At 56.4% G+C, this 12724-nt stretch overlaps 2 protein-coding genes across 3 annotated transcripts in view; one reads left to right on the top strand and one right to left on the bottom strand.

Annotated features, from left to right (window-relative positions):
* The window catches only part of CDH23 (cadherin related 23), a 402905-nt gene extending 394380 nt beyond the window's left edge, over nucleotides 1-8525 (top strand). Inside the window, exons 56-69 of one of the 2 annotated variants that reach the window (XM_087432054.1) lie at nucleotides 121-234; nucleotides 913-1042; nucleotides 1143-1394; nucleotides 1474-1635; nucleotides 3215-3471; nucleotides 3821-3918; nucleotides 4347-4467; nucleotides 4551-4630; nucleotides 4748-4788; nucleotides 4962-5022; nucleotides 5512-5641; nucleotides 5850-5972; nucleotides 6414-6518; nucleotides 7394-8525. In XM_087432054.1, coding sequence (XP_087288180.1) covers nucleotides 121-234; nucleotides 913-1042; nucleotides 1143-1394; nucleotides 1474-1635; nucleotides 3215-3471; nucleotides 3821-3918; nucleotides 4347-4467; nucleotides 4551-4630; nucleotides 4748-4788; nucleotides 4962-5022; nucleotides 5512-5641; nucleotides 5850-5972; nucleotides 6414-6518; nucleotides 7394-7720 — 2001 coding nt within the window. In that variant the 3' untranslated portion in view covers nucleotides 7721-8525. Of the gene's footprint in view, nucleotides 1-120; nucleotides 235-912; nucleotides 1043-1142; nucleotides 1395-1473; nucleotides 1636-3214; nucleotides 3472-3820; nucleotides 3919-4346; nucleotides 4468-4550; nucleotides 4631-4747; nucleotides 4789-4961; nucleotides 5023-5298; nucleotides 5642-5849; nucleotides 5973-6413; nucleotides 6519-7393 lie in introns of those variants that run through there. The other variant, XM_087432053.1, reaches the window with a different exon arrangement.
* A 260-nt stretch (nucleotides 8526-8785) lies between these two features.
* Nucleotides 8786-12724, bottom strand: part of PSAP (prosaposin) — a 33155-nt gene continuing 29216 nt past the window's right edge. Inside the window, exons 10-14 of the mRNA XM_004427009.3 lie at nucleotides 12481-12667; nucleotides 12236-12393; nucleotides 11863-11943; nucleotides 11444-11551; nucleotides 8786-9934 (exon numbers count right to left, since the gene is read on the bottom strand). Of these exons, the coding sequence (XP_004427066.1) occupies nucleotides 9899-9934; nucleotides 11444-11551; nucleotides 11863-11943; nucleotides 12236-12393; nucleotides 12481-12667 (570 nt within the window). The 3' untranslated portion in view covers nucleotides 8786-9898. The remainder of the gene's footprint in view (nucleotides 9935-11443; nucleotides 11552-11862; nucleotides 11944-12235; nucleotides 12394-12480; nucleotides 12668-12724) is intronic.

Here is a 12724-nt window from a genome sequence, read left to right as displayed (position 1 = left end):
CTCTGGGCGCAGGGCCACCACCTCCCCACCTAGAATGCCTGCGAGAGTGGTGACCTGGCCCACGGGGTGTGCCCGGCTAGAGCCCTCAGTCTCCGCCTCTGACTGCACTCCCGCCTCCAGCTCATCCTGGTGGCCAGCGACCTGGGCCAGCCGGTGCCATACGAGACCATGCAGCCTCTGCAGGTGGCCCTGGAGGACATCGACGACAATGAACCCCTCTTCGTGAGGCCTCCAGTGAGCTCACCCATCCCTTGCGCCGGTCACGCCCACACAAGGACTCCCTGCCTGCAAGCACACGCAGCACACTGCTCCCCTGTGCCCCCTTTGCCATCTACACACGTGCTTGCACACAGAAACCTGCACGCACCTCATAGCACAAAGATTTATTGAGCAGCTACTATTTCAAGGTATTACCCAGCAGACAAAAAGGCCTGACTCATAGAGCTGACCTTCTGATGCCTCACACCACCCCCAGGAAGCCTGAAAATCAGCGCTGCTTTATTGAGCTGGGCTGAGCCCCTTCATGTGGACTCAGATCTCGGACTTGGTGGTTTTTTCTTCTTGTGTGCACATGGGATGTGATGTTCCCTAGAGACTCTGTGTGAGTGTGTGCACATGCATGTGCATATGAGAGAGTTTGAGCCCTCGTTCAAACATCCACTCAGGTACTGGAATACTTCAGAGAACATGCCAAGCCCAGCCCTGCCCTCAGGGAGGATGTCACTGGGCAACACTCTCTGAGGGCAGAGCTGGGGTCTCCCGCGCTCTGCCCCTACAGCAGTTCTGCTCACCCCACAAGGCGTGGGCAGTAGACTCCCTCAGCACCTGTAAAAACACTGCCTGGGGCCTCTGGCAGAAGCTGGGAGGGCCTCCCCTTGGCTTCCCATGAAGACATCCTCCTCCCCCTTGCAGAAAGGCAGCCCCCAGTACCAGCTGCTGACAGTGCCCGAGCACTCCCCACGTGGCACGCTCGTGGGCAACGTGTCAGGCGCCGTGGATGCAGATGAGGGCCCCAACGCCATCGTGTACTACTTCATCGCAGGTGAGGCCTGATGGGGCTAGTGTCTACCTACCCTGGGGCTGGAGATGACCTAAATGTGCTCCGGCCCTGCCCTCACCCTGTGCCGTGGTGCCACCCTCAGCCGGCAACGAAGAGAAGAACTTCCATCTGCATCCCGACGGGCGTCTGCTGGTGCTGCGGGACCTGGACCGGGAGCAGGAAGCCGTCTTCTCCTTCATTGTCAAGGCCTCAAGCAATCGCAGCTGGACACCTCCCCGTGGGCCCTCCCCAGCCCTCGATCTGGTCACTGACCTCACCCTGCAGGAGGTGCACGTCGTGCTGGAGGACATCAATGACCAGCCACCACGCTTCACCAAGGCTGAGTACACTGCAGGTGCAGGGACTGGAGCCTGGGCACAGGGTGCGGGGTGGCCCCTGCCCTACCACTTACACCTGCCTGCCCATTCCTGCAGGAGTGGCCACTGATGCCAAGGTGGGCTCAGAGCTGATCCAGGTGCTGGCCCTGGACGCAGACATTGGCAACAACAGCCTGGTCTTCTACAGCATCCTGGGCATCCACTACTTCCGGGCCCTTGCCAACGACTCTGAGGACGTAGGCCAGGTCTTCACCATGGGTATGGGCCTAGTCATATATGGGTGGCCTCCAGCCAAGACCTCTCTCACTGCGTGGACTGTAGTCTGGAGGAGATGGGGTCTGTGTGGGCACCACAGAATATGGGTGGCCAGCCAGCCAGCCATGTCAGTCCTTCCATTCATCCACCCATCCATCCATCATTCATCTAGGCAACCAGCCAGCAATCATTTGTTACTCCTTTTGTTCATCCACCTCTCCATCTCTACATCTACCCATGCACTTCCTCCTTTTCTTTCTTCCTTCTTCACATCTCTTCATCCATCATTTATCCATCCATCTCCCCACCCATTCATCCATCCATCTATCCACCCATTCACCTATGCATGCATCTATCCACCCTTCCTCTTTCATTCACCCATCCATCCATCTTCCCATTCTCCTTTCCATTGATCCACCTATCTTTCCATTTGTGCACCTCATCCTCTCCTGTGTCATTGTATTGGGCACTGGGGAGCCAGAATTCAAAAAGCACACTTGTAGGTACAAGTGTGCATTTGCCTGTGTGAATGGCTGAGCCTCTCTGGGTCAGGTTCTAGAAGGTGTCCCTGTGGGCATCCCATTACCTTACTTCCAGCCCCAACCCCTTCCCTGCTCCTCTCTGTCTATAGGAGTCAATCCAGACTCCGTGACCTGGCATTCGAGGTTCACCAAGTCTTCTTCCTAATCCCTCTTTCTGGTTCCAGTCCCCTACTATCCTTAAGGGCCCTGTGCCCAGCCAAGCTGAACTGCTCACCATTCCTTCAGCCTGCTCTACACCATCCTCCCCTGGGCCTTTGATCCCTCTGTTTTCACTTCCTGGAACACCATCCTGACCTTCGCCTCTGCCTTCAGATACGCTCCTTCTCAACCATCCTTCAAAATCTAGTTCATAGGCCACCTCCTCCAGTCACACAACCAGACACCATTCCTGTGTCCTCTGAGCTCCCACTCCTCTCATTTTAATAAACTAAAGCACAGAGAGGCTAAGCAGCCTACTAAAGGTCACACAGCTAGAAAGTGGCAGATTTTGAACCCAGGTCTACTGTCTTCTAAGAGAAGACTGTGCTGTACCTCCTCTGGTCATCTCTCTACTATGATTGTGGAATTCTGAAGTACATGTGTGTGAGAGAGAGACAGACAGACACTAAGAGGGCTCAGAAGTGTTCCATAGTACCCCAGCATGGGGCAGCAGAGTCCCAAACTCGTCACCCTTGGGCCAGCGCAGCCCACAGTTTGTGTTTTAATATGCAGAGTGTTTAAATTAAAACTTAGGTCAATAGTTAAAAATCAGGAGATTTCACTAGAAATCTCTAGAAAAGGTACAGGTTCTGGCGGCACAGGCTGCACTCTCCGTGACAATAATCAGCCAAGCTGAGGCCTGCACCGCGGCCCCTTCAGATGGACATCCACGTCACTTGTTCCCACTCCTTTTTCATCTCTGCTTTGCTGGGCTCTGCAGGCGTCTGTGTCCCGAGTCGCTGCAGGCCCATGCTGCCTCCCCTCCATGTGTCCACCTGTCCCGGGGGACTGGGGGCACTGGGTGGCCCCTGAGCTGCACCCTCCCTGGGCTCTTCCTGCAGGGAGCGTGGATGGCATCCTGCGCACCTTCGACCTCTTCATGGCCTACAGCCCTGGCTACTTTGTGGTGGACATCGTGGCCCGGGACCTGGCAGGCCACAATGACACGGCTGTCATCGGCATCTACATCCTGAGGGATGACCAGCGCGTCAAGATCGTCATTAATGAGATCCCCGACCGCGTGCGTGGCTTTGAGGAGGAATTTATCCGCCTGCTTTCCAACATCACTGGTGCCATCGTCAACACAGATGATGTGCAGGTGCCCCATGGAACCCACCTGGGGCTAGGGGCAGTGGAGGGAGAAGGGGGACCAGGCCGCAAGGAGGGACAGGACATTGCAAAGAGGTCAGGGGCATGAAAGGGTGTATGTGCTCCCTCAATGTGTGACCTTGGTCTCTGGGCCCCAGTTGCCTCATCTGTAAAATGGGGCTAATAATAGTGCCTGGCCCAGTGCTGGGAAGTGATTGGCATCGTGCTTGGTCCTCAGCAAGCATTCAGTAGTGATGGTTTATTGGTAGAGTAGGGCAGGAGGGGCTCCTAGAAGATGCCTGCCCATCCCATCCCACCCTTTGTTCCTGTCACACCCCATGATGCCCCCTCTTGCCTAGTTCCACGTGGACAAGAAGGGTCAAGTGAACTTCGCACAGACAGAGCTGCTCATCCATGTGGTGAACCGTGATACCAACCGCATCCTGGATGTGCACCGGTGGGTGGGGTTCTGTGCTCAGACTGTCAGTCTGCCTCCTGCCCTGAAGATGGGGAGGGGACCCACCAAAGGAGGCACAGACACCACCATCAGGCCTGCTGTGTTGGGCTCTCCCGCAGAGGTGGGCAGGACTGGTAAAGAAAACAGTCTGGAAGTATGAGCAGAGCTCCACCCCTCTGAGCCTTACTCTCCCCATCTATAAAAGGGGAGTATTACACCGACTGTAAGGATCAAACAGGATCCTGTATGAAGGGATGGTGAACCCTATAAGATACAAAGCTACCTAGCTGCATGGCCTTTAATCTTGCAAGGCTTGTGGGGGGTGGACTTTGGGGGTCCAAAGCAGGAGCTGGCCCGACTGGCCTGAGTGTGGCAAGCTCTTGGGGGATGGCTGAGGAGGGGAGCTGAGGCCCCTGCCCCTCACCCAGGGTGATCCAGATGATCGACGAGAACAAGGAACAGCTGCGGAATCTGTTCCGGAACTACAACGTCCTGGACGTGCAGCCCGCCATCTCTGTCCGACTGCCCGACGACATGTCTGCCCTGCAGGTACTCCTGGTGGCACCCGCGCCCACAGCCCCCTCGCTGCCCCAGGTGCTCTCACCCGCTCATGTCTGGCCCTGTTTGCCTAGATGGCGATCATTGTCCTGGCCATTCTCCTGTTCCTGGCTGCCATGCTCTTCATTCTCATGAACTGGTACTACAGGACCGTGTGAGTGACCCCCACCCCCTGCCCTGAGATCGGCTGACTGGCCCTGCTCCTACAGACACGGATGTAGGAGGGCCAATGGGCCCTGAGATGCCAGTCCCTCTCTCTGTTCCTCTCCAGACACAAGAGGAAGCTCAAAGCCATTGTGGCAGGCTCAGCAGGTGAGCAAGGGCTGTGATGGGTGGGGCAGTGAGAGGGCAGGAGGGGCCCCTGGGGGCTCAGAGTGGCTGCCCAGACCTCACAAGGCTGGTTCAGGTCCTGGGCTGGGCCCAGGCTCCCCCAGCCCCAGTAGGGCATACCCCTCCCTTCCACGCCCCAACCCTTCTCCCTGCAGGGAATCGCGGCTTCATTGACATCATGGACATGCCCAACACCAACAAGTATTCTTTTGACGGGTGAGCAGAGTCTCCAAGCCCTGCCTGGTGCACTTTGGGGAGGCCTGCCAAGGACCCAGCTGGGGTGAATTCCCTGCTGCCTCCCAAGCAATGAAGGAGCAGACTGGCTGAAACCTGGGGCATGGGTGCCCCCTGGTGGGCTGGCCACCCCTCTCTACCCTCAGAAACCATGTCATTGAGCTGGGCTCCCCACCCCTGATGGGTCCCCAAGTTCCAGAGGAGCATAGACTTTGGGCACCAGGTACTGGGTGAGGACTCCACACCAAAGCTCATCCAGACTGCCATGTCATGGTTCTAGCGGGATCCTAAGGTGGGAGGACACACCCACAGGTGCCACGGGCAAGGGGCCTGCTTCTCATGGCCCTGAACCCCAGTCCCGTGAAAGGTACTACTGTTGGCCAGGGAAATGGGCAGGGGTTGGGGTGAGGCTGCGAGGGCATCTGTCCACTCAAGCCTCCCTCCTCACCCCACCCCCCTGCCCACCTACAGGGCCAATCCTGTGTGGCTGGATCCTTTCTGCCGAAACCTGGAGCTGGCCGCCCAGGCTGAGCACGAGGACGACCTGCCGGAGAACCTGAGTGAGATCGCTGACCTGTGGAATAGCCCCACCCGCACCCACGTGAGCCTGGGCCAGGGCCAGGGCCAGGGCCAGGGCCAGGGCAGGGGGTGGGCAATCACGAGGGACAGGATGGAGGTAGGGTAAGTCTTCGCCACCCCCAGCCAAGGAGCTGGGCTCTTTGGGAGGTGGTCCACTGCCCTGTGTGTGTGTACGTGCACATGTGCGCGTGCTGTCTACCTCTGCTCCAGCTAATGTCCCCTCTCTCCAGGGAACTTTTGGGCGTGAACCAGCAGCGGTCAAGCCTGATGATGACCGGTACTTGCGGGCAGCCATCCAGGAGTACGACAACATTGCCAAGCTGGGCCAGATCATTCGGGAGGGGCCCATCAAGGTGAGCCCTCCCTGCAGGCTCCTGCACCGCACCCCGCAGGGGCCTGCACCCAGACTCCTGGCTGAGCTTGGACCCCCTTCAGGGGATCCAAGGATGGGGGAGGATCCTGGGAAACAGTTTTCTCCACCTCTAGGCTCAGCTAAACCTGCCCTCCACTGGGGCAAAAACACCAGGGCAGAAAGAGGGGCCAGGGCCCCAGGCTAAGGAGCTGCTTCAGCCTGCAGTGGCCTCGAGGCCAGGGCTCCAGCGTGAGCTCACATAGGCTCTGGCTGGCGACTGTCACCAGGCTCTGGTCCCAATCTTCTACCCTAGCATCAGACACCTGTGCATCCTAGACTCCCAGTCACCGTCCATCATCCCCATCCAAGTTATGGGAGTGAGCGAGGAGTGGGGCAGGCAGGGGAGGGCCTTGGTAGGGGGTTAACCCTCTCCCTCCCTCAGGGCTCGCTGCTGAAGGTGGTCCTGGAGGATTACCTGCGGCTCAAAAAGCTCTTTGCACAGCGGATGGTGCAAAAAGCCTCCTCCTGCCACTCCTCCATCTCCGAGGTAGCTGGGCGTGCCAGGGAGCTGTGTGCCGTGCCCCAGCCCTGGGGGTGCTCACGCTCTTCTCTTTCTCTCTCCTGCTGCCCTCGTCCCTCAGTCTCTGGAGCTCAACAGCCAGGGCCAAACACAGCAAGGGGTAGGAGTCCAGAAAGTCAGGCAGCAGGCTCTGCCTTCTAGGCTCTGCAGTGGGCTTTCTCACGGATGGGGTGGGCACTGAGGCAGTGTTTCTCAGATTTGAGGAACCCCAAGAGGATACCTCTGAGGGGTAATGTCATTTTAAGAAACTGACTGTAGGGTCAAATAGGTCTACATGTTTGTTTACCTGCAGTGACTATGTCAACACTTTAAAAAGTCAGACTTTATGTAAAAACCCAGGTTTCCAGCTGGGCCAACATTCCCAACCAGAAGAGGCTAACAGTGAATAGTTCGACATGGGACAGAAGCCCCATTTGTGAGTCTCCACTACACCCTCTTCATCCCCTCCAGCTTCACCTGGGGACACTTCCTACCTGGCCACAATTAGAGTTGATCCTGATTGAGGCCAACTTGGCAACAAACCCAGATACGCAATTACATCACAGGATCTTGATAGATCAAAGCAAATATAGAAAATTAAAAAGATCTCATAGGAAGCCCACACTCCAGAGAACACATCTGTAGCACTGTAAGTATCCACGGTTCCCCTTTGCACCCAGCTTGAGAAACAGTCAAGAGGTGGACAGGCCTGCTGTGGCACGAGCCCAGGGTTCCTTGTACGTGGTAGGGAGGAAACAGGCACATAGCAGGTGTGACCCTGGGGCCATCCACCTATGCAACCCTTGGGCATAGCCTTGAGCATGTTGGGGTCCCTGAGCCATTGGGGGCCTGGCCTCTTGCAGCTGATCCAGACCGACCTGGAGGAGGAGCCAGGGGAGCGCAGCCCGGGCCAAGGCAGCCTGCGCTTCCGCCATAAGCCACTGATGGAGCTCAAAGGGCCCGATGGGATCCACATGGTACAGGGCAGCACGGGCACACTGCTGGCCACTGACCTCAACAGCCTGCCCGAAGATGACCAGAAGGGCCTGGGGCGCTCGCTGGAGACGCTGACGGCCGCCGAGGCCAGCGCTTTCGAGCGCAACGCCCGCACAGAGTCCGCCAAGTCCACGCCCCTGCACAAGCTTCGAGACGTCATCATGGAGAGTCCCCTGGAGATCACGGAGCTATGATGAGAAGGGGAGCCTCACTGGTGGAGCCGCACCTGTCCCCCACCCCCTTCCAGGGCAAGGGCAGGACCGAGGGGTGTGGGCCCCTCCCCAGGCCAGCCCTGGGTGTCCAACCTTGGGGTGGACTGGCAACAGTGGCCAGCATCAGCTGCTCAGACAGATTCCACTTTGCCAGGCGCTCATTCAGCATCTGATCTCTACCTTCATAAAATTTGTTATTTTTTTAAGAAAACCAAACAAAAATGTTAAGTGTCTAAGGACGAGGTAAGGATGGTCACTGGGGGCCCAGGAGTCAGTCTGAGGACCAACTCAGCCCAGGCTGAGCTGAAAGAGGCCAAGCAGACCCTCTTCCCCTGGACCCTCCCCAGTACATCCCCATCCCGTCCCGTCCCCCACACAGGGCAGGAGCCCGGCGCCGGGGAGGGAGGCCCAGGGCTGGCGTCCCCTACCTAGCCTTGACTCCGACTTCGAGTCCCAGTGCGTTTCTGCTACATCACTGGCGAGACATCCAGGTGGGGACAGTAAGTGATCCCTGCCTCCCCCCACGGACAAGGTCAATGTCAGCGAAGCAACCGAATTCTTTCCATTTCACTGGCTTCCCAGACGTGTGGGCTCATAAAGAGAAATGACTGATGTTCCCCTGGGTTTAGAATGTCGCGTGTTCGTGTGTATTCCTTTTTTAAATTAAGTTATTCCCTCATTAGTTTCCCCTTTGTTTTGTTTAACTAGTACTCACCAAACGTTTCTGGAATGGTCTGAATTTTAAAAAGACAAGGAACCAGCAATACACTCTGACTCTGGTAAACTACCAGCGTGGCTGGCCTGGGGCACGGGGGGGGGGGGGGCGTGAAGGGCAGGGCAGATCTGGAACCAACCTCCAGGTGCTCCCCTGACCCACTGCTGGCCCTGGGTCTCTCAGGGAGGACCAGGTGGGATCTTCCTTACCCACTTCACTTTCTCTGGCCAAGAGGGGCCATAGGAATGCTGGGCACCTACGGGTCCATGGCCTTGGAGCTAATCAGAAATCAAACTCTTGGCTGAGGTGTCACAGAAACACTCAGGCCCACATGTGGCTGACAGACTTTATTGTTAAATCACAGACACTTTAGTGCAAAACAAACAAAACAATCCTAAGTCTCAAAGCAACTGCGTCTTGTGGTTCCCTGGCAACCAGAGTGGAACAGAAGATGCACCCAAACCAGAGGAGGCAGAGCGGCAGCCCAGGCCCCCAGACAGCAGGCCCTCTACCCGGAAGCCAGGGGCCACATTTATTTGAAGGTCAAAAAGAACATCTACAAAATGGGGTTAGAGGTGAGAGGACTGACTGCCCAGAGCAATGGGCCCGGGCAGCAGGGCAGAGACACAGAGCAGGGCCTCAGCAGCCAGGCAGACATAAGAGCAGGCATGAGGCAGTCACCACTGTCCACACACCCACCCACACCCACACCCCCACACACCCACACACACACACGAAAGCCAGGGCCACAGGACCTCCAGAGAGCTAGCAGGTTACATTCAGGCAGACTTCCCCCTCCCACCCAAACCCACAGAACCCCAAACAAAGCATCACCAGGCAAGACACAGGAAAGCTGAATCAAGGGCTGACCCAGGGGCAGCACACCCCAAGCCCCACGCAGGTCTCCTGAGCAGCTGCTTCCAAAACCTCTATTAACAGTGAGAACTACGGTGTTTCAAAATCCTAATTGTTCTGTGCCTCTAACCTTTCATATACAACTGCCTTTGTTTCACTTCTTTGTATAGCAGCCAACATGTTGGCCCAGGAAGAGGAGGGCCCTCCTTAGGGTAGGCGGAGGCCTCAGAACAAGGCCCCAGCCGAGAGGATGGACAGCCTCTGTCAAGCAGCTCTGGCTCACACCACCACCCAGAGCCCCCCTCCCCCTCCTCCAGATGACCACCATGCAAGAGCAGGCTAAAGGACCTCCAGTGCACAGTATGTCGTCATCCATCTAACAGAGAGAAAAGGGACACCGGAGTAGCTGTGCCAGCAGTGGGCTCGGCACCTCCTGTGCTGACAGCAATGCTACAATAAGGGAGATAAGAAATGGAGTGAGGGAAAGGGGACCCTAATTTTATAACAGAGTCAACAGAGCTGTGTGTTCATTCCCGCAGACACACAAGCAGGAAAAGATGCTGCGGTTTCTCCAAGATGGAATGTTTCTTCTAGTTCCACACGTGACGTTTGCAATGCTCAACAGCCTGACAGGAGAGAGGAAACTGAGTTTAGTCTTCAGATGGCAAACTCCATTCCTGGCCCATTAGTGCATCAGACATCACCCAAGGGCCAGCCCCGTGGCTTAGCGGTTAAGTGTGCGTGCTCCGCTACCGGCGGCCCAGGTTCAGATCCCGGGCGCGCACCAATGCACTGCTTGTCCGGCCGTGCTGAGGCTGTGTCCCACATACAGCAACTAGAAGGATGTACAACTATGATGTACAACTATCTACTGAGGCTTTGGGGGAAAAACGAGGAGGAGGATTGGCAATAGATGTTAGCTCAGAGCCGGTCTTCCTCAGAAAAAAGGAGGATTGGCATGGATCTTAGCTCTGGGCTGATCTTCCTCACAAAAAAAAAAAAAGACATCACCCAAAACGGGGACCTCTTATCTTGTCCCAGGTCAGCCAGATGGCACCAATAGCTGAAGACCCAGGACAGCATCTCCCTCAAAACCAGGGAGCATGTGGCCATCTGAGTATTGGGGACTCACAAGGAGTCCCGAGCAGCAGAGGCAAGCACTTCAGTGTTTTGCAGATGAGCACCCATGCAGGTGGGCCCAGGACTCTTCACCCAGTTACACACCTGGGCCCCAGCATTCCACTGGTAGGCTGCACAGAGGCCCCCAAGGCAGAACTCCTCACCTAGAGGTACACACCAGCTTGGGCTTGAGAAACAGACCCATGAGCACATTTACCCAGGACAGCAGCAGAAACCTATTCCACCACTGACCACGCTGTGGGGTGGGGGTGATGGTGCAGATGGGATGGGGCCTGGCTGGAGGAGGAAGCTGGACATGGCGGGGTGGCCCTCGCCAGCCCTCCCTGCAGTGATCCAAGATGATGCAACCTCCCCGACACGGCACAGTGAGGCCCCACTGGTCACAAGGAACCCCCATGAGGAAGAAAAAGTTACGCAAAGGAATGTTAAGTAACAGAAGCTGGTCTAAACATCCCCACCCAGGAAAGCAGTGTGGGTCACCCAACTGGTAGCTGCCCAGCTATGCGAGTGCCACAGTGCCCTGGGGCTGCTGAGCAGGTGCCAACTCACAGGGCGATTCAAGAAGAGCTCTGCTTGGCCTTGGGTGAAGATTCAGGCCAGGCTCCAGCCAGGGCTCAAGTGACCTGGGGGGCATGAGGACTCTGCAAGAATCAGGGCAATGAATCCAACAGGCCTTGTGCAATCCCTGGGGTGACCTTGTTCAAATCTGACCCTGTCACAAGGGAACTGAAGGCAAAACCAAGAAAGCAGAAGCAAAAAATGCTAAAGAATATCCAACCTCCCCCTTCACTCCTCAAAGACAAGAATGCAGTTAGCCCTGTCTGTGCTGGACAGCCACGAGTAAGCCTAATTGTCTCTCGGGACCTCAGTTTTTTCCCTGACATGCACAGACAACGGTGGAGAGCCAATCCCTGAGGCTCCTAGTAAAGCAGGATTCTCAGGTGAGCTGCCCAGCTGGCAAGGCAGGCCTGAGAAGCAGATGCTCAGCTACTCACGTTGCACTGGGTTGCTGACTCCATGTTCTGGCACCAGTAGCTTGGGCCCCAGACACACTTCTCAGTTCCCAAAAGAGGCTTATGGGCTGCGGGGCAGGCTCCAATTTTCTATATGGTGAAAAAACGGCAAACGAAGAAGGAATAATTAGATCCATCAAACTAATCCTTTTCAAAACTGAGATTAGCAGCTGCTAGAAGTAGCTAAAATCAGAGCTCTTACGTGTACTTTCAAAAAAATCAGAGTTGCTAAGTAAAGTGGTAGAGCCTAAAAACCAGGTTCTCTATCTTCTTGGCTCTCCCACACCCACCACCAGAGACTCTGCCCCACGGGTCAAAAACCTCAGAGGATCCCTCCAGGGTCCACGCAGCACCTCCCAGGTTACAGTGCCCAAGAGCCCCCACTGCCCAGCGGAACTTACCAAGCACACGAAGGAAGGCTCCATCACCTCCACCAGGATTTCTAGCAGCACGGGCTCATACTGAGTCACGAACTGATCACACTGTGGAGTAAACAGGGGTATGGGTCCAGGTCTAGGTGTGCCCGAGCAGAGTTGGGGCATAAGGAGGGGTGCTGGACATGCTCTTCTATAAGAATCCCTGATACCGCTAGCCTGGTGGGCTGAGGGCCTCCTTTCCCAGGTGCCCCACCACCCACCCTGGATTCCATGCCTGGAGGCAGAAATGGCCGGTTTTCCCTCAAAACGCCAGTCGGGGGTACAATCAATTAGCTACCCAGCTTAGCATTCCCTGAGCAGGTTCTGACATTCTGGCCAAAAGCAGCGCAGGGCATACCTCCTTCTGGTAAGGGTCAGGCAGGAAGCTGCAGCCTTTCTCAAGAGCAGCCAGGATCTCCTCCTTTGTGCTGTTTTTCTCCAGGGTGCGGTCCAAATAGCTAACCAGCCTCTTGCACACCTCACAGAAGCCACCGTCCTTCAGCTGAGTCACGTGTGCTACGTGAGTGAGCACAGGCTCAGTGCTGGCAGGGGGCCCCCCCAAACCCGAGAGGGGCCAGCCAACCTCACCCCCACCGGGCTCACCAGTCAGTGCAGGCAGCTCCTGGGAGGAGCAGAGATGGAGCATGCTGCACACCAGTTCAGGGCTCGCCTCCTGCAGGAGGATTGACAGGATGGAGCTGCCGTAAGTGTCCACCACCTCCTGGCACTCCTCTGATAAAGACGCGGGCAATTTTGAGCACACTTTACGCAAAGCATGAAGTATTTCTTCCTGAAACACAAGACAAGAGAATCATGTGAGAAGATGGGAAGGCAGGAGAGATTCTAA

This window comes from Ceratotherium simum, chromosome 6 (genome assembly GCF_057802395.1).
Source record: "Ceratotherium simum simum isolate JZ-2026a chromosome 6, ASM5780239v1, whole genome shotgun sequence".
In the NCBI taxonomy this organism is placed as follows: Eukaryota; Metazoa; Chordata; class Mammalia; order Perissodactyla; family Rhinocerotidae; genus Ceratotherium; species Ceratotherium simum.
This window is presented reverse-complemented; position numbering and strand designations above follow the sequence as displayed.